The sequence below is a fragment of the Phalacrocorax aristotelis genome, chromosome 4 (genome assembly GCF_949628215.1).
Source record: "Phalacrocorax aristotelis chromosome 4, bGulAri2.1, whole genome shotgun sequence".
NCBI classification, from domain to species: Eukaryota; Metazoa; Chordata; class Aves; order Suliformes; family Phalacrocoracidae; genus Phalacrocorax; species Phalacrocorax aristotelis.
Window position 1 is genome coordinate 58,707,376 of NC_134279.1, and position 25,666 is coordinate 58,733,041.

Here is a 25,666-nt window from a genome sequence, read left to right on the forward strand (position 1 = left end):
ATAAGATTTAGGCTCTGGTATAGTTTTACTGCAACCAGGCTAGAAAGACCAAATTAATATCATATTGGCAAAGAGAAGTTCAGCTGTTCCTAGTTTCCAGAAGCTTGGTGTTGCAATTGAACTTATTTTATTCCCACGCAGGTTCTCTGTATATAACTCCCTAGGCTTTTGTGAAAAACAGTATGTACATTGTACAAAATTCTGTCCTTACAAAGCAGGGACAGGAAGGCTTTTATGGAAAAGAAAGGATTACTTACTGGACTGCTTTGTTCATGCAGTGTTTCTTCGGATTCAGGTTCCGCATCAAGGCTTACAGTTTCATTGCACTCAGTGGGCACGTCTTCAGTCACCTCTCCACTGGAAGTCAGACTTTCAATTACTTTTTCAGTCAAAGGGGTTTTGTTAATAAATATGTCTCCTTCCTGTCCATTACTGGCATTCTGAGTGGCCTGTCCATGTTCATCATGTGAAGACTCATGCAAGATCTCAGCTTCCACGAGGTGTGGTACTGACTCCTGAGGCAATACCTCATTGCTGGGAATTTCCATTACTTCAGGTTTTTCTTCAGATGGGATGCCATCATGTATGTCTTCAGACATTTTCAGTTCTGAATATAGAAAATAAATTAAGGCTTGTAGGTTCCATAAATATTTGAATTACTATAAAATAGGCAGAATTTACCATAAGTTATTGCTGAAAAACAACACAGCCTTGATGTAAGGCATCCTGAAGCATGGAGCCCTGTGGCACATGCATCATGCCGGCATTGATATCACGATGATGCTGTGAATACTCTATTCTCCTTGCAGGATATCACTCAAGTACAAAGAGCAGTGCTACTATTTTCCAAAATATGGTTTGGTGAGGGAGAAAGGGTGTTCATTTGTCTGGAGAAGTCAAATATAAGAACTTCCACATGGTTAATTCCTCTGTTCCCTATTAGATGTGTATGAGTGACCATTGGAGAACAGGATAATCTGAGCTGCAACGGCCAAGCAGCTCTTGCTCTCCTCATCATGTCCATGTACACAGATTCCTACAGCCTGCTCACTGATGGAGAGGAGGATGACAAACACAGTGTGACTAGAACTGTGGTGATATTTATGTTTTGGAAAAGGAGCATAATTAGAGAACATAACAGAGCACGGTCCCTCCAGCCATTTCATAGAGAGGAAAGATTCACTGCTAACGCCTTTTCTGCATCACTTGTCCCAGGGGCTTACTGTTGGGGAGTGCAACACTTCTCACCTGCTCCTAAAAGTCCAGACATCAGTTCTGGAATTAAGCTGTGTGATTAGATTTCAATTCTGGAGCCAAGATAATCTTGCATGAGGTACAGTTATTGATTTTTTTTTCCCTTTGGTAGGTTACGAATGCATTTTCTCCTATTTACTCCTTACCTTCCAATGCAACTTTCTTTTTCTAAGTATTTTCCACCACTGCACAGCCATCAGGCTGAGGATCCAGGAAGAGAAAGAATGGCCATTTTGTGAGCTCTGCAGCTGATTAAGGAGTGGCACTGGCAGAGTCCAAAAGGACTACTGTACAGTGATTGATACCATTTACTTGTTGGCAATAACAGTATGCCTGGCACTCTACTCAGAAGACAACCCTTGACAGAGAGTTGTAATTGCAAGTTCTTGACTATATACAGTTACACAGCATAAATTAAACTCACAGAACCCTCTCAGTAGATGCCATCTTTTCACTGACTCCCATATTGATTAAACATGGTTTGAAGCTTTGTACCTGTTAGGAAAGATCGAGGTTCTAAAAGAGACCAAACAATGGGGTGGGGGGGAAAAAGCAAAAAGCAATGTAACTGGGATTTAGAAGAAGTTTGCTTACAAAACATGTACTTAAATTATCATACTTTATTAAAGTCTATAGAATTGTGTATGTTTCTGGCTTTAACAGCCTGTTTATCTCACTTGAATACAGGTCAGCTGTTTGAACAGTCCAAAGAATAGCATTTGGGATCAGTGAACAAGAAACATAAATAAACAAATAAGCGCTTGGTACCACTTATATTACTTTACCTTACACTATAACTTAATTATCTTTAGAAAACATGCCTTTACCAGTCAGAATCTTTACATCTGCCACAAGTGTTTGCAGTTTTCCATTACAAATATAGCAAATACTACAAAATGCTTCAGTGTAGGGAAATACTGCCATTGTTTTAACAGTACTCGCTGTGTGATGGCCAACATCACCTGAAGAAAATTTTTGTATTTGTAAACCAAATTCCACCATCAGAGATGAGGATCCTCTATGAAAAACCTGTAAAATCTGTATATGGGTGCATCATAATTTTGCATGGGGATTAGATCTGAGTAAGAAAATGCCCAACACCAATTTGTAAAGGGTCACATATAGACATGCACATGAATTTTTGCAGGACTGGGTCATCTTTGGGGCCACTTGGGCCAAGGTCCCTGCAGTTGTCTGCTAAACCTTCCTTACGAGAGCAAAGCACCTAACAGCAAACTATCACAGATGTCAGAAACCCCGAGCTGCGCTTGACCCTGGAGTAAGGCGTCATTCATGCCGTCATCCGTGAGGCTATACTGATCTAAACCAACTCGGACAACTCCGCCCAAAAGGAATTAAGGGAATGAACTGATAGTTCATGAAGGCGACGCCAGCGCCAGCTCGGGAACGGGGGCCGGGCAAGGCCCGCGCCCGCAGCACTCAGCCGCCCTGAGGCGGGCAGCGGACGGCGGGACCGGCCGCCCCTCAGGCGGCACCTGCCGGCCCGTCGCCTGAGGAGTTCAATCTCGCCTCGACAGCACAGCACAGCCCAGCCCAGCCGCCGACAGGCGCCCTCCGAGGCGGATCAACGCCTCCGTGAGGGATAACTTTTTTGACCGGCGGCATCGCGCTCCCCTTTCGCTCAACGCCCGCTCTCGCTTCCCCCTCCGCGGGAGGCGGCGAGTACGACCAACTGAGGTGGCGCCTCCGCGGACGCCCCCCGCCCGAGACGCATCAGGACCAGGCGAAGCGCCGCTCCCTCAAACCCGCAGCAGCCACAGCTTCCCCTTTTTTTTTTTTATTTTCGAAATCCCCTCTGGGGCAAAGTTATTAGTGAGGAGCCCGCAATTTCAAACCCGTGAGAGAAAGAAGAAATCGCTGTGCTCCTTACCGCTCAGCGGTCCCCTCGCCGGCGCGCCCCCTCCTCCGTCCCCTTCCCCGCCCCGCCACGTCGGCAGCCGCGGGGGGAGGAGGCAGAGCAGGCCGGGCGGCCGCGGGCCGGCCGGCCCGCGGGTTGGAGGGAGGGTTGCCTCTCCTTCCCCCGCTCTCCTTCCGTCTCTCCAGGAGGCCGCCTGTTGCGAAGGGACTGCTCCGCGCCGCCACCAAGCCGCCCCAGGGCTTCGTGCTTCGGGACGGGGCGGCGGCGGTGACCCACGGCGGAGAGCCGCCCCGGCCGCCATGAGCGCCCCTCACCGCTGCCCCCGCAGCCATGAGCTCCCCTCACGGCCCCCCGCTTCCTGCGGCCCCGCTCGGCGGCGGGGTGCCTGCGGGACACGGCGCGCTCTCCCGGCGGGGGAGGCGGGCCCCCGCCGGGGAACCCGCCGGCCAGGGCCGAGGGTGGAGCAGGGCCTCCCTCAGGGGCGGGCGCCCGCGCCCTCCTTGAGCGGGCGAAGGGGGTGAATTTGCAAGGCTAATGTTACAACGTCCATACTGAGGCATTGTAAGTGTAAATGAGTCTAGTCACCCAGCTGGCGTCAATTTTTTTTTTTTTTTTTTTTAATTTTTTTTTTGTGGTAGAAAGTTTACTCCTCAAAGCGAGCTGCTGCTAACCACCTACTGAAGCGTGGAGCTGCGGAATTAAGTGTCTGAGAGTTCGCTTTTCAGATGTCAATTTGCACCTTCATTATAAACGAAACTGAGAGGTGCAGGCACACGTTTCCAGTAAGTTAGTGTTAGCACTGGGTGCCCGCAGCCACCTGAGAAATACTTGGTTGAACAAGGTTCTTGCCCAAGAACCTCTGGTTCTTGTCTCTAATTCCTCATCCTCTTTCCTCTTTTTGCCACTTCATTTTAAGGCGAAGTGTGCCCTTTTGCAGTGACAAAAGGCAGTTCTGCGATTCATTGTAGCACCCTTTCTATCATTAGTCTTACTCCGCCAAAGAAAGAAAACTTACTGTTGTCACAGGAAGCAAAAGAATACATGTGAATCACTGAGGAGAGCTGCTATAGGAGGTCACAAAATAAAGCCCCAGTTCTCAGAAGTGTGCTTCACAAATATGGATCACACTACGTGACTTGTACGCTTATCAGGCAAAAATCTCTGAGGTTTCCCATTAAGGTAAGTGCTAGAAGAACAAATAATTGTGTCACTACATAATAGGTTTATTCTGAAGGTGTTTCAATGAGAATTTAAGTATTGGGGCATGCTGGCAGTTCTAGCATCTTTTAGGTTAATTTGTTAACATTTAGATGTATTTATTGAAAACTAAATCTAGAGTGGCCCTAAGACCAGAGGTCCCTCTGCTTTTCAGTGGAGATTGTGGAAGAGTCAGGGCAGTGTCTTAGGAGGAGTCACGATAGATGAAGCTCAATAGCTGGAAATTGTTTTTCCTATGATGGATGGTAATTTTGACTGTAAAGTGGATCTTATGCTGCCAGTTTTGCAGATTCTGTACAAGGCCATGCATGTTTTAGAGCTGCAGGACAGTATTAATCACTATTGTAATATAAAGTTATTAATTCAGAATGAAATTAACATTATAAGTGCGTAAACGTGTATGCCTGCCTATTGGAACAGAAGAATGTATTAGATTCCTGAGTTCTGAGATCACTTTCCTAAATATAGGACCTGCATTTTCTAATTTTCTTTCTCTCTCACTTTTTCACTTGTATTTTCTTACTATGGTAATATTGCAAATGGTTTTGGAAAAAAATGAGCAATAGAGATTGAACACCTCACCTCAGATTTCGCTGAAGTTTGTTGTTACTGTAAGTTGAGTGTCATCATCTTCCTAGCGGGTTTCAAAAAAGATACTTCCCTTTTAATAAATAGATAAAGAAAAGATGGAAGGAAACATCTACATTTGACTGCTTTTAACAACACACAGAAGTATGGATAACATTTGAGGAATATAATAATCTTCTTCCAGTGACTGCACGGGTAAATCTGAGTTGTAAATATGAGGGCTAATGGCATGCAATTAATGGTAATATGTTTATTTTGCTGTTTAATGTATGCTTTATCTGCCTTTATAGTGCATAGACAGAACTGGAGAACTCAAACTATTCCAGTGGCCAGCTCATACTGTTGCTTAATTGAAGAAATACTCTCAAATAAGAGTCTCTAATTTGAAGCAGTTATTACATGCTAACCAAATGTATGTCTGGTGCTGTTTTCATTAGACTAATAGGTAGGTTATGGTCAAGCAATTAAAATGTTACATTCCAAAACAGGAATGAATGTTTGGTCATCCTAAGGTCTTGCCTTAGGATTTTATCTAATCCTAAGGATGGATAGCAAAATCTTTCCAGCTCTAAGGGCAGACAATGGTGAGATTTGTATGTAACAGCAATTATGATGTGTCATGTGGAAGCCAGATGTGAATACTCTTGTCTGTATTGACAGAAATGAAGAAATAGTCATAGAGTACTACCATAAAGCTCATCGGCATAACAGCTGAGAATATGAAGTGTCCATATTCTGTCGCTTACTACTTGTCCTGCCTTTTCCTTCCTTTTTTTGAATGACCTCTTTTCACTTGAGGCTGAGAAATGAAATACAGTGTGCAGAATAAGCGTTAAAGTGAAAAAGTAATTCTTAAGATAATTTCCTCTGCCTCCTGAATCTCTGAAATGTTAAATCTTGAATGCGTTATGGTATGCTAACCCAGAAAGGTAGGTTGTAGTGTGGCAGTTCTGTATTTAGATCTCAGCTAAGATGGGATATCTGACCAACATTATACAGAAATAAAGAGACTATTTTATGTCTTTGCTAGGACAACAAGTCAAGTGTTTGGACATTCAGTACCGAAGTTGAGTTGCTGCTCTCTTTTAATTAAAAAAAAAAGAAAAAAAAGCGCCCACCCACTGTTTCCATGTCCACTATTTAACCCAGTCACAACTCTGTTGGAGCAGGAGAGAGAGATTATTTTTCCATTCCCATTATGGAAATTAAAATAAGACAAACAGGACTTTTATTTACCAGCCTTGATAAGAACTTGACAACTGAATTGGTATAGCTAAATGAAAAAAATCAGAATAATGCATATAAACTTAGATCATTATTATTGCTCAGAAAAAGTACTTATTTTTGCATTCATTTGTATTAATTTGATGAAGACAGAGAGTGGGTTAAAAGATAATTTTTTTCCCCTGCTTAATCTCTTGCAAAGCATGAAAACACGTAGTTCAATTATATTTAAATAATGGGGAAATTACAGTACTGTTGTACGTGGAAAATACATCTGGAGGAAAGCAAATGCCATTTCATAAGGTGTCAGTAGGTGGCGCAAACATTTACATAAAAGGTTTGGGCGTTCCTAAATGTTATTACACAGTAGGATAGAGTTACAGGAAGTTTTCTTTTTGTCTTTTCCCGAGTACATTTTCTGCTTTTTCAGAGCGCAGGGATTTCTGGTGAGAAACTTTTCATTTTATTGATTTTATGCAGTTGCTAGTTAGCTAAAACTGTTTTATATTCTGCATCTTCTTTTAAAATGAGCCATGTTTTCTACAGAGGGTTATTGGCAAGTGTGTGAGGTACTTTCAAATGTATGAGTAAGAAATGAGAGTAAAGTTGCATATGTCCAGTAAATTTATCCAAAGAAGCTGGCCAAATAGCAGTCTCTTTGTATTAGCACTACACCCCTAATTAAGGGGGTCACAGTGATTTAATGGCAGTCATTTTTTTACAGGTCAGGAATGGGTCTAACTTGTTTCATCCATGTGAAAGATATATTTTTAACATTTAAGTTTTGTATTATGCTGATAACTTGCAAAGCACATGCCTTAGTACTGAACCATCATAGCTCAATGCATTCTGTACATTTCTTATATGGAAGTTTAGTCAGTTTATACTGAGTTTATACTGGAAAAACTCCTAAAATCTCAATTTCGATTTCTTCTCTCGCTCTTTAAACAACAGGACAATTTCTTGTTATGGCCTTGGTTTGCTACCGGATTGCTTCTCTGCTTATATCTTGATAATATTCTTTTTGTCAAGTTTGAAGACTTGAGGATACTTCTGAATTAAAAGGGATATGACTATAAAGGATGATTTATCCAGTGTTAGCTCCCAAATCAAGGGTCATGTGTTATAACAGTTGTTAACTTTGTTGCTTCATAGGATATTCTAAAGAAAGTTTGAAGGTACTCGTAAATAGTTTGACCAAATACAAGGATACAGGAACGAGAAAGAAAATTAAGTACATGTGGAAGAATCGTATCCTTCTTTCACCTAGTCCCTGGTTACTGCTGAAATTTTGTCCTAAGAAGAAACAATGATTTGAAGGTAGATTTTTTTTTCTTTTCAGATTTCTCTTGAAGCTACATAATTTGTTTGATCACATACACATTAGTAGTGTTGCCCTAATAATTGAAAGAACAGGATAGAGGATGCCGATTATCTTTTGTTATCTGCGTGTGCCCAAATGCCTTTTGAGAGCTATGATGGTAAAACTGCATATAATTTTTCCAAATGAAAATCTGGAAGAAGGCTGGAAAAATTTTGCTGCTTTTCCCCACTATTTCTAGATAATTTCCAAGCCTAGTTTAATATATTCTTTAAAAAAGAACAACTCAGTGGATTCTCTGGTTTTTGTTGTATTGGTGAGATATCATAATATAGGTTGTGTAAAATCAGGCAGAATGTACATTTTAGACCCGGTAATGTAATCCTAAGAAAGCTTGTGGAATGGTTAATGCTGCAGAGGATGTAGTCCTTGAGTTTGCGGCTTTAGTCCAATAAGTGACAGCTATTACTGTCTCATTGGAGGGTCACTAGAAATCATGTTTCAGTCCAGGTTTTATAGTCGCAAGTCCATATAAAAAATGTCTCTTGAGTCTAGTTCATATCCTTCCAGAGGGAATCTGATGAGAGGATGACCGTACTGACCTCAGATACTCTACTTTCTGATCAAAGTGTATTGTACAGTTGTAGAAAGCCTTCATAATACATTGAATCACAACAGTAATTCTGTAGGTAAGCAGCAAATTTTAGTCTCCTATGAAATCAGACATGTTTTGTAAGAAACAGACTCATTATATATTAAATACAGCATTTCTACCAAATAGAAATTTCAGTGGTGTTCTCTTAATAAAGAATGCCTCTGCTGAAAGATGATAGGTGCCTTCATTGTTTTTTGAGTCAAAGGGAGAGCTGAGAAATTGGAACCTTAAAAAATCCATCTCTGTGGTGGCTCCTGCAAAGCCACTTAATGATACAATATGGTTTTTGTTTTTATTTGTTTGTTTTGGTACAGGATTAGAACAAAGATGGACAAATCAGAAAAGTATTGAGTATCTCCGAAGAACAAGAAACCAATATTTCAGAAAATATGAGATCTCTCAGAAACTTTTTTCTTTACAAGTGTCTGTTTGCATTAACTTTTTGGAACCATATCAGCCTGTCTGTGGAAAATGAACTCTTTACATCTATTTCTAATGGTTTTCCAGAAGATGGTTCTGACAAAAAAATCAAGACCCTGCCACTCCTGTATACAAATAGTCATCAGTCCAAAGCTAATTTTGACTGGGTTGTGATACAAAATACTACAGAAAGCCTGTCACTGTCAGAAATCACAAATGGCAATCTAAAAAAATTAGTAGCTTTATTATCTAATTTCAGACAAGGCTCCAGGCTACAAACTCTGACACTGACAAATGTGTCAGCGGACTGGAATGCTATTATGGACATTTTTCAAACTGTATGGCACTCATCCATCGAATACTTCAATATTATCAGTGTAACACAATTGTCGGACATCACAGCCTATAACTTTAACTATTCAGGTACCTCTATGAAAGCACTGACAATGAAGAAAGTTAAAATTGAAGATCTGTACTTCATACAGGATGACCTATACAGAATATTTGCAGACATGAACATTGCAGCCTTGACAATAGCTGAATCAAAGATAATACATATGGTGTGTCCTTCGTCTGACAGTCCCTTTAGTTACTTAAATTTTTCAAAGAATGATTTAACAGATCTTCTTTTTCAAAAATGTGACAAATTAATTAATCTGGAGACATTAATCTTGAAGAAGAATAAATTTGTGAGCCTTTCCAAGGTAAGCTTCATGACCAGCCATATGAAATTGCTGAAATATTTGGACATGAGCAACAACTTGCTGAGTCACGCTGCAGCTGATGTGCAATGCCAGTGGGCTGAGTCTCTGACAGAGTTGGACCTGTCCTCAAATCAGTTGACGGATTCCGTGTTTGAGTGCTTGCCTGTCAACATCAAAAAGCTTGACCTACAAAACAATCAGATCACCAGTGTGGCCAAGGGGATGGCTGAGCTGAAATCCTTGAAAGAGCTGAACCTGGCATCAAACAGGCTGGCTGACCTGCCAGGGTGCAGTGGCTTTACATCCCTGGAGTTCCTGAATATAGAGATGAATTCGATCCTCACCCCATCTGCCGACTTCTTCCAGAGCTGCCCACGGGTCAAGGAGCTACAAGCTGGGCACAACCCGTTCAAGTGTTCTTGTGAACTGCAAGACTTTATCCGTCTGGAGAGGCAGTCTGGATGGAAGCTGTTTGGCTGGCCGGCGGCATACACGTGCGAGTACCCGGAAGACTTGCGAGGAACGCAGCTGAAGGACTTCCACCTGACTGAACTGGCTTGCAACACGATGCTCTTGCTTGTGACAGCTCTGCTGCTGACGCTGGTGCTGGTGGGTGTTGTGGCCTTTCTGTGCATCTACCTGGATGTGCTGTGGTACGTGCAGATGACGTGGCAGTGGACGCAGACAAAGCGGAGAGCTTGGCACAACCACCCCGAAGAGCAGGAGAGAGTTCTGCAGTTCCACGCGTTCATTTCCTACAGCGAGCGTGATTCGTTGTGGGTGAAGAACGAGCTGATCCCAAACCTGGAGAAGGGGGAGGGCGGTGTCCAACTGTGCCAGCACGAGAGAAACTTCATCCCTGGCAAGAGCATTGTGGAGAACATCATTAACTGCATTGAGAAGAGCTACAAGTCGATCTTTGTGTTGTCTCCTAACTTTGTGCAGAGTGAGTGGTGTCACTATGAGCTGTACTTTGCCCATCACAAATTATTCAGTGAGAATTCCAACAGCTTAATCCTCATTTTACTGGCGCCCATCTCTCCGTGTATTATCCCTGCGAGGTATCACAAGCTGAAGGCTCTCATGGCAAAGCGGACGTACCTGGAGTGGCCGAAGGAGAGGAGCAAGCATGCCCTTTTCTGGGCTAACCTGAGGGCAGCTATTAGCATTAACCTGCCAATGGCTGATTGAAAGAGGTGTGGGGAAACAGATTAAGAATCTTTCTAATGGTATTTCTTCTGTTTTTTCTTGGTGAAGCAATAAATACTTTATGAATTCCATTGCTTGTCTATGTATTTAACTTTCTGTTACAGAACCTTGTTTCTATGTAGCTGTCTATGCTGCCTCCGAACTGTAGGCAAAATTCAACTACCTTAGTGGAAATGTCTTGAGGTTGATACAGAGATAACAAATCATAAATGAATTTCACTGTGGATTTTGAAATACAGCTTGAAATACTGTAGTGATTTTTTTTTCAGCAGAATAAAATCTGGGGAAGTTGCTATAGTAATGTGGAAGAGTGCTTGAGTTTCTGGAGAGTTTGCAGAGCTGCATTAATCACAAGGCTTAGGCAGCTTGGTCACAGGACCTCTTTGTGAGAAAGAACATTACGCATCCTGAGATGATGTCTAAAAGTCTAGAGCTTGAGGTGATTCCTGGGTAGTGTTTTCCCAGATTCAGTGAAGCTTAAAAGGATAAGATCCAGGTACAGGGCTCTGTGACCGTTCAGCACAGGTGGACAAAAATGGCCATGCCACAAAAGAGGACTGAGTGAGGAAGAAAGGTTTTGGGGTTTTTTCCTTAAAAAGAAAAAAAGGAAGGATAAGCTACTTCACTCTTTGTGGTTCAGAGTTTGGCACTGCTGTGAGGGAGAAGCACTGAATTGACAATCAGAGCTCTAATTCCCATCCTCTGATAGAGTCCTGGTACCGTTTCGATCCTGAGAGATACCCTGACCAAAGGGACTGAGAGGATATCCGCAGTAATATGACTGCCTTCATCATCGTTGGCTATATGTTGAGAAACTTTTGACTTCTCTATATCCTGCTTAGTTTATGCTTATTATTAAACGAATCTGTGCTTTTCAGCCAAAACAGTATCTTTTGCAGCACAGCTATGGGTTCTGATCAGAAAGGCAATAACCAGTCAGAGGCTGAAAAAATTTGCCCGGTCTTGGACAGCAGGTAACACCCTCTATTCATGGAGTCAGAAAGACAAGCTACATTTACAGTATTTGCTGTCCTTTATAGAAATACAGCAGGCCCTGTTATCTGCACTTGTGCTGTTTTGCCTTCAAGAAAAGGGGCTGGGCTCCAACAAACATTCACAACTGCTGAAGATGATCACAGCGAACTTCCTCTTTGCCCCCAGAAGGGTGGGTGTTTGCCATCCGGAACACCAGACTTAAATGACCAGCAAGCAGGAAGTTTTCCTTTCAAAACTGCATTTCAACATGAAGACGAGAGAAGAACGAATGTTAAAATGAAATCCTCATTTAATATAGAATGTTCACATTTTATCTCATTCTTGTCTTCCATTATTATTAACAAAAGATATTAATTTTGTGTGGGGTTTTTTGTTTTTGTTTTTTTTTTTCCTGATGTCTAAGCAGGCCGAGGTCTCTTGACCTGAAGTTGTGAAATGTAAGTAACTGTTTCATGATTTGTAGGGGAAAGATCAAATTTAACACCTTGAGCTCTCTCATCCCACTTAGCCTCAAAATTAATATAACATACCTATTACCAAATTGCAGGCATTTCATTCAGGACTGTGGAAAGAATGGTTTTCTGTACTTCCTCCTTCCCCTCTAACTAATGCTTCAGTGTATGTCTCATTTAACCCTTAGAAAACTGAAGATGAACAGACAACTTGGTTTGCCTGTCCCTTTCACATAGCCAGGGACAGCTGGGTTGTTACACAGTGTCTTGCTTGGAAATTTTCTTTGAAAGCCTCAGAGTTTTAGGTCAGCAGCCCTTGAAACTTCTGCAATACAGTTAACATCTCATGTTGCATGTGAAGCTTTAAGAACTCGTATGGCTTCTTTTGTTGGCTGGAGGACAGAGAAACCCTCTGAAACTCAGAGAGTGCACTAGAAATCCTTCCTGTTACTCAGGTGGGAGAACACAGCTGTTGCCAGAAATTAATTATTCCTTTCAGGAGTGAAAGGTTTTAGCAGGGGGTTGCTTGCCACTTTGGAAAGAACTTGGGAACTACATGACCTCTGGCAATGTAGCTGATGCAATCATAAGCAGAAATATGTAATTACAGGTTTCTGGTATATATCCAAAATCCTTTTGTGAATAATGTTTGAAAGGGAGGCTTGTAATGAGCATGGGAAGTAATTGAAACTTGTATTTTGTAACCAGAAGCCCACATACTATTAGATTTTTGTCCATGCTATGTGCCAGATAATTGCCAAAACAGGTACACGTACAGTGAATTACTGCATCTAGTTGCTCTGATTCCACAAGAGAGAATGAGTTTCTCAAGCAGAACATATCAGAATATTTGAAACAACTATTTTGGCCTCCACCATAGTCTGAGCACTTTCTTTAAAAGCAGTTTTAGTCCAAGAAGAAATTTTTCACATAGGTGGGCCCTTGTGTTAGTCTCACAGCCCGTGGCAGCCACTTATCTGCACCTTGTTGATGTGAGTCTGCAGCTGGTCCTGCACTGAAAGCTGCAACTGCTAATGCACTCCAGGGATCAGGAAAATGGAGTATGTAAATATATTCTGATGTCAGATACTGTATCAGAGCAGATTCTTGGCACTTGACTAGTCATCTTGGTGACTAGCACGAATGCTATTTTTACATGCATAATAATATCAGCATACAAAACCGATAACATGGGTGTTAAACACCCTCTAAAACCTAGAAAATATGCAGAATGAAGTGAAAGTGTAAATGTGTTTATATATATTTAAGTAGTGTGTAGTATAAAGGAAACCGAACAGCGACCAACTGGCTGTTCTGACGCAATGTGGGTTGCCCTGCTGAGAACTCAGCTCTTTTTTAGCTTCGGAAATATTACGAAGCATCATCACTGAAGCTCAGCTACAGATAGTCAGAGCAGGGAACAGCACTTTAGGGAAGAATGGGACTTGGTGGGAGATGAGGCATTCTGCTGAGATGAAGGTTCAAAACCTCTGTGAAACCCTTGTTTTACTCAGGGCTTCAACCTGGCTGGTTTTTCTTTCAGAAACATTTACTGAGATTGACTATAATGTTCTTTTGTAGTCACTGTTCAGTCAAGAGGAAGCAATGTTGATAAACCAATAAATGAGAAAGTTCTGTATTCTGCAAGGTGGCTCTGGGTTACCAGTTTGATTTCCACAGCTTTGATCCTTGTGTCTGTCTATGCCCAAGCAAAATAGGCTTGGGCATAAACGCAATACAATCTCTGCTCATTTTGACTTGTCATAGCATTTAGCCCATTTCACCTACTTGACACACAGGGTTAAGTTGTGACAATGAGAATGGCAGTTGAAGATAACGTCCTTGATATGACCAAACACTGGCTTTGCAACCTTTAATAATTGTATTAACATTTCATGAGTGCTTGGATGAGTCCAACTGCTCTGGCTATGTTTTAACTCGGTGTTTTGCACGTGTAAGTTCCCTTCTGCAGTTCCAGCGGAGAGATTCTTCACGTGTTTGGGCATAGTTCTGGTCCTGAGTAGCTTTGGTACCCAGCCAAGTACAGCTGCGGTTCATCTCTGGGTAAGTAATCACAATATACAGGCAGAAGTGTAAAATGTACGTTGAGGAAAGGCTGCTTGTGAAGCTAGGTGCTTATCAGCTACAAAAGCACCCAGCAATATAAACTTCAGAAATGGAACAAGGTATCTGCATGAGTGTACACACATGCTGACTGTGGAAAGCATGGTATTTAGCTGGTACATTTCAGGATGCATGGATGGAAATACACTGCTTTTTAGTTTTTGTGTATCATGCAAAACGACTTAAGCATTAAACTGAAACCAGCCCCAAACACAGCTTTGCTGAATTGGTTAGTAAAAATAACGTTATGCAATGTTCCTAATGATTTAACAGAGGTATTCAGGAGTATCGGTTTTATTTTAACTAGTTTCAAATTTTTCTTTATGGCAAACTGTTTATTTGGATGTATTTTAAAGTCTCAGAAATAAGGGTGGTAAGGAAATTAAATGTACTACAACTAAATGTGTAGATACTTTTGCTTTTTACAGCTCTGTGTGCACTGGAGTCAGTTCTGATGAAAGCTGATGGTGTATTTGATTTTGTCCATGCACCAAAGCTTATTCATGGATCACATTGGAAGTAAAACTGCCACTGATTTGCATAATTTAGTTCTCAATCTGATTATGATATTAATGTTCTGTCAACAAGTGCCTTAGTCTATTCATTTGCATGGATTAATGCCCAGCAACGGGAACTTGTCCTTTAACTGGAAGACAAGACAGTATCAGTTGACAAGAAACTCTTGCTGCTTATTGAGAAATGTTCATAATCCCTGGTCTTGTCTTAGGTCACAGACATCTCAGAGTTTTCTGTAATGTATTGCTCAGGTTTGCTGCACTGAGGAAAGCAGAATGGTTTCAGTTCAGGCTATCTTACTCATCAATCTCAAAATGAAGAACAGACATTTTCTTTCAGCAAAGCAAAGGGTTACATTCTTTACAAAATTGAAAAGGTAATTGCAAAAGAAAAGTTTAAAATGGAATTTAATGCAAGCTTGAAATATAGCTGGCACTGCTATCTGGAATAAATTTTCATACTTTTCAGCTTTCTTTTGCTGAATCCTTTCTTGCCTACAGCTCTCCTCCAAGACGCTGTTATATGGGGCGGACTAAGCTCTAGACTGAGTCCAGAATAAGCCCCCTCCCTGCTAGTTTGTTCATACCTGAAGAATTCATTACATACTTCACGAATTTAATTTTAAACTTCATTAAGATTAAATAAAGCTTCACTCATTTATTCATCTCTGCTTCTTTCTCCCTTGCTAATTAATCTTACTGAAGCATGTCATATTATTTCAGAGGCTTACGGGAGCAAGGTGTGGGTTTTGGTTATTGTCATCTGCCTTTGCAATGCCCTCACTCTCTGCTCTGCTGATTTGCTCCCTAGGCTCATGTCCCTATTCAACACATTAACTGAATGGCTGCTTTACTGGGTTCCTCCATCCCCAGATTGCTCTATATTGCTGTGTTCTTCATGGCTTCTTTACAACTTTCGCATCGCAGCAAATATTCTATATAGTTCATTTTTTATAATTTTTTGAAGAAAGCTAAAACGTGGGCATCCCTGATAACCATCCGAGGCACCTCTAGTGTAAAGATGACTGACCTGTAAAGGTTTTGAACTGTGCCAGTTTGCCCCTGTTACTAGCTTTTGAGATCTAAGCTTTGCCATCTGTCAATGTGCTACATTAATTAGTCTGCTTGCTGAGGAGAATAACTCAGCAGGGTAGAGCTCTGCAAGAGATTTTGATAGGAAGAGACGTTGGTGGTGAGGGTTCTGCTTCCTCTTTTCTGTGTGTGCAAAAGAGGAGATGCAGTCAGCGAATTTCTAGAACATCTGTGTAACCATCAGAAGCAGATTTGAAATTAGAAATGCAGAATTATTTAAACAATCTTGCCTTGGTGAATATTCTGTACCGCAGATAGGTTTATTTCCTTCTAAACTGTACAGTTATGTAGATATTACAGAAGTAAATGTATTTTGAGTCCGGACTGTTAGAAGTTTACTTTCATTGTGCTCTTAATACCTGTACTGTAGGGAAATTCGATTAATTCTTAGAATTATATAGCCTATATAAGAAAACCCTGTTCTTTCTACTTCCTGAGGTAGTAATTATTAAGGAATTAGCATCTCATGTGAGATTCCCCAGCCTGAAGATTACATATGCTTGAAATTCTCTTCTGAGGATGTTAACCGAGTATGCAGAGGTCTTTTGCTGGTTCTTCGATTGGAGATGAATTCCACACACAAATGGTGGGTTATATTTGCTCCATTATCTATATTTTTTTTCTTTTTGCTGTATGTGTTTTGGACTCCATCAAATCTCAGGTGCTGGTCTTTCTTCACTGTTGGAAGATATTCTTGCATTTTGAAATTTCAGAGAAAATTCTCATCTATATGTTGAATTTCAACAAAGAAGAAAGGAAAAAAATGCTTGGTATGGCATTTTTCATTCTCAGCCATCTTTAATACTATCATAAAAGTGTTGGAGGGGTAACCGTTGATCCTTAATATCGCTTTGCTACACGTATCTGCTTTATTCTTTGACTGTGGCACTCTTCAGTGCTATATGGTGTGCATCATCCCTTCTTGCAGTGTATAGCATAACATGAACAGTAAACTAAAATTCATCTGGCAATGAAGCATGGACCATTGTTTTATTTCTCTCTTCAGAACATTTCTTGCTTTGTCCCTGATGTCTCTTTTGCCCAGTGGAAAATTCCTCCAGATACTTCTAGATAAAAGTTTATTTGATTCAAGAGGTTCTTTACCAGCCTGGACTCTGAAGCACAGGGTCAGCTGCTCTTTGAAAGAAGCTGGGTCAGATTTCCTTGTCTTGGTTCTGTATTTTGACCAACCATCCCAGCTCCATTTCTATTCTGTACTCAGATACCCCAGCACAACTTCCTGAAGACAGAAATTGACCTCTCAATTGTATTTTACTGAGGTAAAATTTACACTTTACTGATTATTCTTTTATTGCTTTTGGTGATGTTAATTACGTGTATTTTTGCTTTACATATTTGAAAGAAAACTTGATTAAGCTTGGTAGGAGACTTGGAGGGGAAAGGATGAGTTTTTATATCAGTCAATCAAATTATTGGGACTAACACATGTAGAAATCTAGAACTGAAATAGGCTTTTGGGTTTTATTTAACAAAAGATTACACAGGGCCAGAATTTTAAAACTTTTTTTTCCCCCAAACAAAATCAGCACAGGAGAAAAAAAATGGGGCTGTTTGTCTCCTGAAACAGTTTATGAGTTCCTTATACTTCAGGTTGTCTGTGTGTTGTGCTAAATGCTTGATGACAAGAGAGTATTGCCCAGGTCATGCTTTTTCATTATAGGACTGATGCCTCTCCAAATCTGTGTAGGCTATTGATAGACATGACCATATATTAATTCTATTAGACCATTTTCCATATCTACAAAACATTTCCCTCCCTGGGCTTTTTGATCCTTGGAACTAGACTCGTTGTCCCTCATGGTTTCTGGAGAGGTTCTTTGTCAAGTTGCAGCTGTGGGGTAATTTGGAAAATGTGGAGAATTTCCTAGGACACCTAGGAAATCCTGGAGTCTTTGGAAGTGTCAGGTGTTTTCTTTCAGATTTTGGGTACCACTGTTTCATATGTGGTGTCCAGTTATGCTGTGGTTTTTCTGTTAGTATGCTTTTGGACAGACCAGCATTACAATATTCATGAGACATTGTAATTCCTCCTCCGGCTCTTGGCTTACTGGAAAAATGGACCCCTATGCCTTTGTGCTATAGCAAAGACAAAGTTGGTCAGCTTCTCTGATCGGCTGACCCTGAGGGGGTGCATGACTGTGTTCTGGGTCTTTGGGGTGTGAAGAGGAATATCCTTTGGCTTTTTTGACTGAAGAGGTTGCTTTTGCTCTGGTTCCTGTGAGGGTGCATGGGGCTTTTGGAGTTCTGTCCCCAAATGTATCTGGACATGGGGCGTAGTGAAAGAGCAGATAGGAGGCTTCTTGTGTTCTTCTTTACTCCTAAATGCATTGATGACTGTTTGAGTTTTTGAAGATTGTTGAGAAATTTGCATTTCTTAACATCTTTGTGGTTTTTTTTAACTCACCACTGATTGTATTCCTCCCATTGTAAAGGAATTAGTTTCTACTTAACTGAGAAAATCAATAACTGGAATTAAAGAATGGGAGTGAGGAGGATTGATAAGAACTTAGAACAAGGGTATGTAAAAAAAATTTTTTATGATATAAATTTTGTATTGAATTTTATTTTAGCAGTAAAAAGCAAATTCAACAGTTCAACAATTTCAGCAAATTCCATGTGTTTTCTTTTCATAGGGCTGGACTCATCACTGAGACATGTTGAACAGCAAACAAAGATATGCTTCTATATTTCTGTAAGGAACCAAGATAAACCTGGAAGGCATAATGGGACCCCGTACAAATGTCTATGTCTTTGCTTGTGTCTCTACATTCATGCTATGGAATAGTATCCAGGCAACTGTGGAAAATGAATTTATTGCAAATTACTCAAGCAGTTTGCTAACTAACATTCCAAACAACATTCCAGTCCATACTCGTGTATTAGATTTATCACATAATAGGATCTCTGGACTCAGTATCTCAGAGTTTATTTCTCTTTCTGACCTTCAAGTATTAAATCTTTCTCATAACCTAATTACAGAGCTTGACTTCAGTGCCTTCATTTTTAATGAACATTTAGAATACTTAGATTTATCTCATAATAGCATTTTGAAAGTTTACTGTCAAACTCTTCCATATCTTAGACATTTAGATCTTTCTTTCAATAAGTTTACTGTCCTGCCCATCTGTCAGGAATTTGGGAACATGTTTCGTTTGGAATATCTAGGATTAAGTGCCACAATGATGCGAAGGTCAGACTTCAGGTATATTATACCTTTGCAGCTTCACACAGTCTTCCTAACCTTAGAAGACTTTTCTCTGTATGAGCCTCAGAGTCTGACAACCTTGAATACAAGGAGCCTCTATATTGTATTTGCAGCAAACCAAAACTTCAGTTTTTACCTCCTGTATGATGGAATGAGCACTTCAGAAACTGTAAAAATAGTTAACTTAAGATATAGCTTGAGCTACAAGGATTTCCCCTCTCCTACTTTAACGCTTCTGAAGAAAATCAAGACAACAGCTCTAATGCTTGACACTGTGGATTTACAATGGCCTATAATTTTGCAAATTTTCCTGTTTATTTGGTATTCACCTGTGGAGCATTTGACTGTGAGACATTTGACTTTTCGGGGTCCACTGCAGGAGCTGAATGAGTATGAATTTCTACTATTATTAAGCTCTCTGGAACAATTAATGTCTGTGGGTGGCCAAATGAAAGCGCTAACTTTGGAGCATGTTCGTAACAAAGTCTATTATTTCAACCAGGAGATTCTATACAGACATTTTTCAGAGATGAATATTGCCAGTTTGACAATATATGATGCATATATGCCACACATGCTTTGCCCCAATAGGACAAGCTCATTTCAGTATTTAAATTTTTCTCACAATGCCCTGACAGATGAATTGTTCCAGAATTGTGGCACTCTGACAGATCTGAAATTACTTGTTTTGAGGAGGAATAAATTTGAGAGCCTTTCCAAGGTAAGCTTCATGACCAGCCATATGAAATTGCTGAAATATTTGGACATGAGCAACAACTTGCTGAGTCACGCTGCAGCTGATGTGCAATGCCAGTGGGCTGAGTCTCTGACAGAGTTGGACCTGTCCTCAAATCAGTTGACGGATTCCGTGTTTGAGTGCTTGCCTGTCAACATCAAAAAGCTTGACCTACAAAACAATCAGATCACCAGTGTGGCCAAGGGGATGGCTGAGCTGAAATCCTTGAAAGAGCTGAACCTGGCATCAAACAGGCTGGCTGACCTGCCAGGGTGCAGTGGCTTTACATCCCTGGAGTTCCTGAATATAGAGATGAATTCGATCCTCACCCCATCTGCCGACTTCTTCCAGAGCTGCCCACGGGTCAAGGAGCTACAAGCTGGGCACAACCCGTTCAAGTGTTCTTGTGAACTGCAAGACTTTATCCGTCTGGAGAGGCAGTCTGGATGGAAGCTGTTTGGCTGGCCGGCGGCATACACGTGCGAGTACCCGGAAGACTTGCGAGGAACGCAGCTGAAGGACTTCCACCTGACTGAACTGGCTTGCAACACGATGCTCTTGCTTGTGACAGCTCTGCTGCTGACGCTGGTGCTGGTGGGTGTCGTGGCCTTTCTGTGCATCTACCTGGATGTGCTGTGGTACGTGCAGATGACGTGGCAGTGGACGCAGACAAAGCGGAGAGCTTGGCACAACCACCCCGAAGAGCAGGAGAGAGTTCTGCAGTTCCACGCGTTCATTTCCTACAGCGAGCGTGATTCGTTGTGGGTGAAGAACGAGCTGATCCCAAACCTGGAGAAGGGGGAGGGCGGTGTCCAACTGTGCCAGCACGAGAGAAACTTCATCCCTGGCAAGAGCATTGTGGAGAACATCATTAACTGCATTGAGAAGAGCTACAAGTCAATCTTTGTGTTGTCTCCTAACTTTGTGCAGAGTGAGTGGTGTCACTATGAGCTGTACTTTGCCCATCACAAATTATTCAGTGAGAATTCCAACAGCTTAATCCTCATTTTACTGGCACCGATCCCTTCGTATGTTATCCCTGCGAGGTATCACAAGCTGAAGGCTCTCATGGCAAAGCGGACGTACCTGGAGTGGCCGAAGGAGAGGAGCAAGCATGCCCTTTTCTGGGCTAACCTGAGGGCAGCTATTAGCATTAACCTGCCAATATCCTTTGAAGCAAATGAGGAGCAGAGTCATATTACTTCTACTGGTAGTGTAAGTCAGTATGTGAATAACTGACTTGAGTGTCTTGCATTAAATTGTGTTAATCAAATTTTTATTGTATCTTACATCATTTGTTGTTTATAGCAAAATGTGATTGTGATACATGCAGAAATTGCTCTTGCTTATTCTAATCATGAAAGTAGTTAGAAATCCTCTTTATTTGCCCACCATCGACAAAGGGAAGGAGAGAGAAATTTTCATAATGATTATACTGATTTTTGTAGACTTACGTTGCCTTTATTTTGGACTTTTTCCATTGCTTCTAGCCATATTCGAAAGTAACAAAAGTAGTGGTTGGTTCAATGTCATCAGGACTGTCAAGACATACATTTAATCTTTGTTCTTACATGGATGTTTTGCCGTTAATGTGGAAGGGATTTGCTCCCTTGGGTCTAATTAAATAATACAAAGAAGAAAAATATTGTTTAAATCCTTTCCTGTACATTGGTCTAGTAGATGTCAAGGGTGCAGTATCTGTACATCTTCAGATCTCACTGAGCCTTGTTAGGAGTCTGTTTTCCCTTCCTGGAAGTCTTTCCCTTCATCACAGACAGAGACTTTTCTAGGTCAGAGCTGAAAGTTGGAGCCATTCATCCCTGTTTAATATTCTTCTTCCTTTGCTATACTGAACATTCCCACTTACCTAGATTCATGTACCAAGTCACAATTTCACAGAATTTGCTATTCATTATCTTCAAAATAATAGCTAATATCTGAACTTATGAAATGTTTATAGTATTAGAATATTGCTGCTTTCTGCTATGATCATGTCAAGCTATAGTGGGTTGCTTGTTTTCTTGTTTTCTGAAACATAGTTATGTATTTCAAGAAAATATTTTTCTTATTATGAGCTTTTTCATCTGTAAGAGGATAAAGAAAAATGAGATGCCTCAATCTATTACCATTTCCTTACAAAAATTTCCCTCAGTTGTGCCACCGTAGTTCTTCTGTTAAATTACGAAATATAGTTTATTTCTAACTCTCTGCAGCAGCTAATAATAACCTACATTATAATGTAGTTTTATAGGTATTTAGAATATGTTTTACATTATAATAACAGGAAACCCCCTCATATTTATAGAAAATTGGCAATGCTGCAAATGAACAGGAGGAAACAGAAGTTGTGCAACGATTGAGAAAGAGTGGTATTACCAGAACTGTCACTGAGTTAGGTCATTTATTAAGTATTTAAACTCAGAAGCTTGATATTTGGAGGTAAATCCCTTTTATTGCCAGACTTTCACTGAACTGTATTACCTTGCCCTTTTATTAGCAGGTACTGAGGGGCATCATGCAGATGAAAAAGGAGTAATTTTCATTGGGAGATAATTTATCTGCTAAAATCAAACTGATTAAACTAACGGTGTTTGTGGATAGGAGACATCTAATCATTTGCTGTGCTTGGATTTAATTTGACAATCTAATAAACCTCTAATTTTTTATCTGTTATTAAATTTCCTGCTGTCATTTCACTGGTGATGAGCAGTTGTGTAATGTACCACTTCATGGAAATGCATCCCTCTGCACTCCCTCTGATCACAACCATGAGTGGCACGTGAGGTAAGCAAGCCAGTAAGAGGATGTGATCCTTGACATTTGCCAAGGCAGCTGACCGAGTGCCTGCCAGGCGTGTGTGGTGGTAGCCAGATGAAGCAGTGGCCAGGCAGCTACAAAACAGCCTCCTGGTGTCCAGAGGTGCTGAGACGCCACCATGCACCCACCTGCCAGCTCAGGTTAACTGGGTGTCGCAGTAGGATGCTAGGTGCCTGGCTCTAAATGTAGGCCTTTGGAAAGAAGGGCTAAAAATCTCTGTTAGGTCTTAATTTCAGGTGAAGGGAAATTGGCCACTGACTTGTCTGATAACACATAACTAGGATCTCACTCTTCACAAAGCCAGGACGAAGCTTTCTTTATGTACATTAAAAAGTGCTGCTAAACTCTCAGTACTTCAGAGGGAGCTGGTGGATGCAGCGTGCTTGAGAAGCAGGTTATTTATGATGAGGGGAGATGTCCAAAGACACAGAGGAGCTTAGTGCTCTGCAGGAGTTTGAGTCAGGAAGGCTTTACCCTACCTTAAGAGTCACTTGTGTTTCATGGCAACCCAACACAGTGGCCAGGGGCATTGGGCACAGCAGGGTCCTGCCAAAAGTGCATCACAAACCTCATGCACCAGCCAGCCTGCCACGGCTCTGCTGCAAGGTGCTTTCCACAGAAGTAGTGATGTTAAACCTGAGGCTGCAGCCTGAATGCACCCCTGGAGCTGAGACATTTCCTTCTTAACAGGTTTTTCCCAACAGTACAGCATCTGTCTGGGTGCAGGTTCTTCACTTCCTCGGGAACATCGCTGTCTGCTCTTAGGCAGTTGCCTGGCTGAGCTTTAGTGGCTTCTTTATTTCAGCTACAACCGGAGTTAAAACTGTCTATAATTTAGGGCTTGTGTGCTATACTGCTCTCAGGTACTCAAGGAACTGTTGAGTCGCAGAGGCCACTGCACATTAAGCTGGTTAGGAGTTTTGTAGCCTTTACCTCTCCAGGGCTCCTCTGTGCTTTACAGTGCTACCAGAAAACCTGTGCCCCTCCTTCCTAAAAGACTTCTCCCCCTCCCAAACATTACAGTCTAAGGACAGGATTAGCCTTCACACTTAGTGGTAATGTTTTAATGGGCACAATTTCTGACCTGTTTACTAGATGAGAAAAGAGGAAGTAAAATTTATCGTATCAGGCTTTCTGGTCTCTACAAATGTAATGCATCAGCAAACTGGGGTTTATGTCCTAAATAATGTACAGGGTCTGGGCTGTGGGAGAGTCCCTCACCGTTAAGACTGTTCTGAACCTTAAGTCGTAGGTAGGCATGAAAGGAATAATTTGGTTTCTGAAGTCTGCCAAGTATATTGTTTTTGGATATTAACCCTGTACACCCCTTTATTCTGTCTTTCCTACCTCACATGCACAGGCCAAGTATTTCAGTTATTTACACACTGTACCATACCCAGTTGCTGCTTAAAATACACCTCTGAGTTCCTTTGATAAAGCAGGTTAATTCTGCATTTTGGTTTTGGTTTTTGTTTTTTTTTTTAAAGTTAGCATTTGACCGTGTTTCTCATCGCTTCTCTGTTGGAACTTCCTTTTTTTCTTCCCTGAAACTGTTTCTGTTCAGAGAGTACATAAAGTAGTGATTATTTTTTTGTTTGGCCCAATGTAGCAAATTCTTTTCTTTACAGGTTTTTATTGGGCAATGTGCTATTGAATATTTTTTTTTAAAATGTGTTTGTAGAGGTGTTTCTTGAGGAGAAGCTTTCAACTGTTTCAGGACATGAGTATCTGGCTGAACTCTTGAAATACTGTCATGCTAATGTACATAATTATGAAAATTATGTCAGGTGCTGCTTTCGCTGAGCTCACAGGCCTGGAAGCACACATTAAAGCAACATTGTGTATCGACTTTGTTAGTGTTCAGCCAGACTGGAGTTTTAATTGTAGAGGATGTATTGAATGTGTTTTTATGGCTAAAAATTGCAGTAGAGAAATGAAGATCAGTCTTGAATCCTTGAGCAGATTTCTGTGCATGACAGGATCTGACTCAGTGATAGAAGGTAAGATAGAGGGAACAGCTTAATTTCTTAACTGTGAGAAAAGAAATATTTTCTTAAATTGCAATCTCCTAAGCGTAAATTTTGCCATTTTTCTCAGATTAAGGGTGACACCCAGTGGCTGATTAAATTATTGCTGAATATTTCCTAAAAATGATTGCTCATGCAAGAATACATACAATGCATTTTGCCTCTGAGGAGAACTGAAGTAAATAATCACATTGGCCCATCAAATGCAGGAGCCTCTTGCAGGTGCGTGAGGTCTAGAGGAGGCAGGTCAGGATACGCCCTTCCTGGTGGCAGCTCCCGGGCTGAGTCAGCGGCTGTGACTCGGTCCCCTACGCCATCAGTCCCTCCTGCCGAGCAGGCTGTGGAGCGCAGCAGGTACTGAGCGGGTCGCTGACAAACGAACCGTATAAATCAACAGCATGGTGTGAGCACTGACTCTTGCTTTATTTTCAAGCAGAACACTGAGACATACAAACCAGTCAGTTTCTCACATTTTGTTTGCTCTTTGCAGTGTTTTGCTTTTATGCCTCGTTTCTGCTGTACCTGCTTTCCCTTCTGTACATCACCACGGCATAGACTAGGCGCCACAGGCTGATCCCTGGGGTCCCAGGCAGCATTTGACTGACATCCCGATGCAATGACCTCAGCAGGAATGGAAAGTGTTAAGAGATGCATAGTGAATTCAACTGGGCTCACTCTTTTTAGGCACCTGAAAAGGTGTGAAGAAATAAAAAACATTCTTTGCCCGCTCTACACATCATCAGCTCTATCATCAGCTCTCAGCAAAGCCTGCCGGTGTGCCCAGAGGTGAGCAGGATTTGTGTGCATTGATGCGTTGGCGGTCTGTCTGCGGTCTGCTCCGGCACCCTGGCCTGGGAAGGGGCTGTGGGGGAGACATGGCTAAAGGAGCAGGTCCAGACAGACGTTTTACAAGTGATAAAAAATGCAAACTTGCATGTCTGGTGCTCCAGTCCCACCAATGGACTAATTAGAGTGCCCTAATTAGGAGTAAACTATTTTTGTGAGTTTGCCACTAAGTGCACTGCTGGGCACAGCTCCTCCACAGCACAGGAGCTAGAAGTGCAGGTGCCTATAGGCAGCGCCCGCAGTGCCTTGCACTCCTGCCCTGCCCGCTCCTGCTTTGCCTGCTCCTGCCCTCGGTCGTGTGCGGGGCAGGTACAGATGGGGGGTGTGCGGGGGCGAGGCAGAAGAGCCACCCGAAAACCCAGG

General features: G+C 41.5%; 3 protein-coding genes across 10 annotated transcripts in view; 2 read left to right on the top strand and 1 right to left on the bottom strand.

The window, feature by feature from the left end:
* FAM114A1 (family with sequence similarity 114 member A1) overlaps positions 1 to 3,554 on the bottom strand; it is a 37,108-nt gene extending 33,554 nt beyond the window's left edge. For 3 of the 4 annotated variants that reach the window (XM_075091668.1, XM_075091669.1, XM_075091667.1), the window contains exons 1-2: positions 3,146 to 3,554; positions 258 to 607 (exon numbers count right to left, since the gene is read on the bottom strand). In XM_075091668.1, coding sequence (XP_074947769.1) covers positions 258 to 607; positions 3,146 to 3,434 — 639 coding nt within the window. In that variant the 5' untranslated portion in view covers positions 3,435 to 3,554. The remainder of the gene's footprint in view (positions 1 to 257; positions 608 to 3,145) is intronic. The other variant, XM_075091670.1, reaches the window with a different exon arrangement.
* A 37-nt stretch (positions 3,555 to 3,591) lies between these two features.
* LOC142056585 (toll-like receptor 1) lies at positions 3,592 to 10,543 on the top strand. Of its 3 annotated transcripts, XM_075091671.1 has the most exons (4): positions 3,592 to 3,694; positions 4,120 to 4,312; positions 7,319 to 7,483; positions 8,454 to 10,543. In XM_075091671.1, exon 4 carries the CDS (start codon positions 8,529 to 8,531, stop codon positions 10,452 to 10,454), a length of 1,926 nt encoding a protein of 641 aa, XP_074947772.1. In that variant the 5' UTR covers positions 3,592 to 3,694; positions 4,120 to 4,312; positions 7,319 to 7,483; positions 8,454 to 8,528; the 3' UTR covers positions 10,455 to 10,543. The 3 variants fall into 3 exon arrangements, with proteins under 3 accessions (XP_074947772.1, XP_074947773.1, XP_074947774.1); XM_075091672.1 differs by lacking the exons at positions 3,592 to 3,694; positions 4,120 to 4,312 and adding an exon at positions 5,408 to 6,609; XM_075091673.1 differs by lacking the exons at positions 3,592 to 3,694; positions 4,120 to 4,312; positions 7,319 to 7,483 and adding an exon at positions 5,408 to 6,609.
* An 811-nt stretch (positions 10,544 to 11,354) lies between these two features.
* Positions 11,355 to 22,285, top strand: LOC142056583 (toll-like receptor 6). Of its 3 annotated transcripts, XM_075091663.1 has the most exons (5): positions 11,355 to 11,905; positions 13,880 to 13,984; positions 16,874 to 16,931; positions 18,105 to 18,189; positions 18,306 to 22,285. In XM_075091663.1, the coding sequence occupies exon 5, from the start codon at positions 18,396 to 18,398 to the stop codon at positions 20,850 to 20,852; it is 2,457 nt and encodes an 818-aa protein (XP_074947764.1). In that variant the 5' UTR covers positions 11,355 to 11,905; positions 13,880 to 13,984; positions 16,874 to 16,931; positions 18,105 to 18,189; positions 18,306 to 18,395; the 3' UTR covers positions 20,853 to 22,285. The 3 variants fall into 3 exon arrangements, with proteins under 3 accessions (XP_074947764.1, XP_074947765.1, XP_074947767.1); XM_075091664.1 differs by lacking the exon at positions 18,105 to 18,189; XM_075091666.1 differs by lacking the exons at positions 11,355 to 11,905; positions 13,880 to 13,984; positions 16,874 to 16,931 and having other exon boundaries at positions 17,832 to 18,189.
* Positions 22,286 to 25,666: the final 3,381 nt, after the last annotated feature.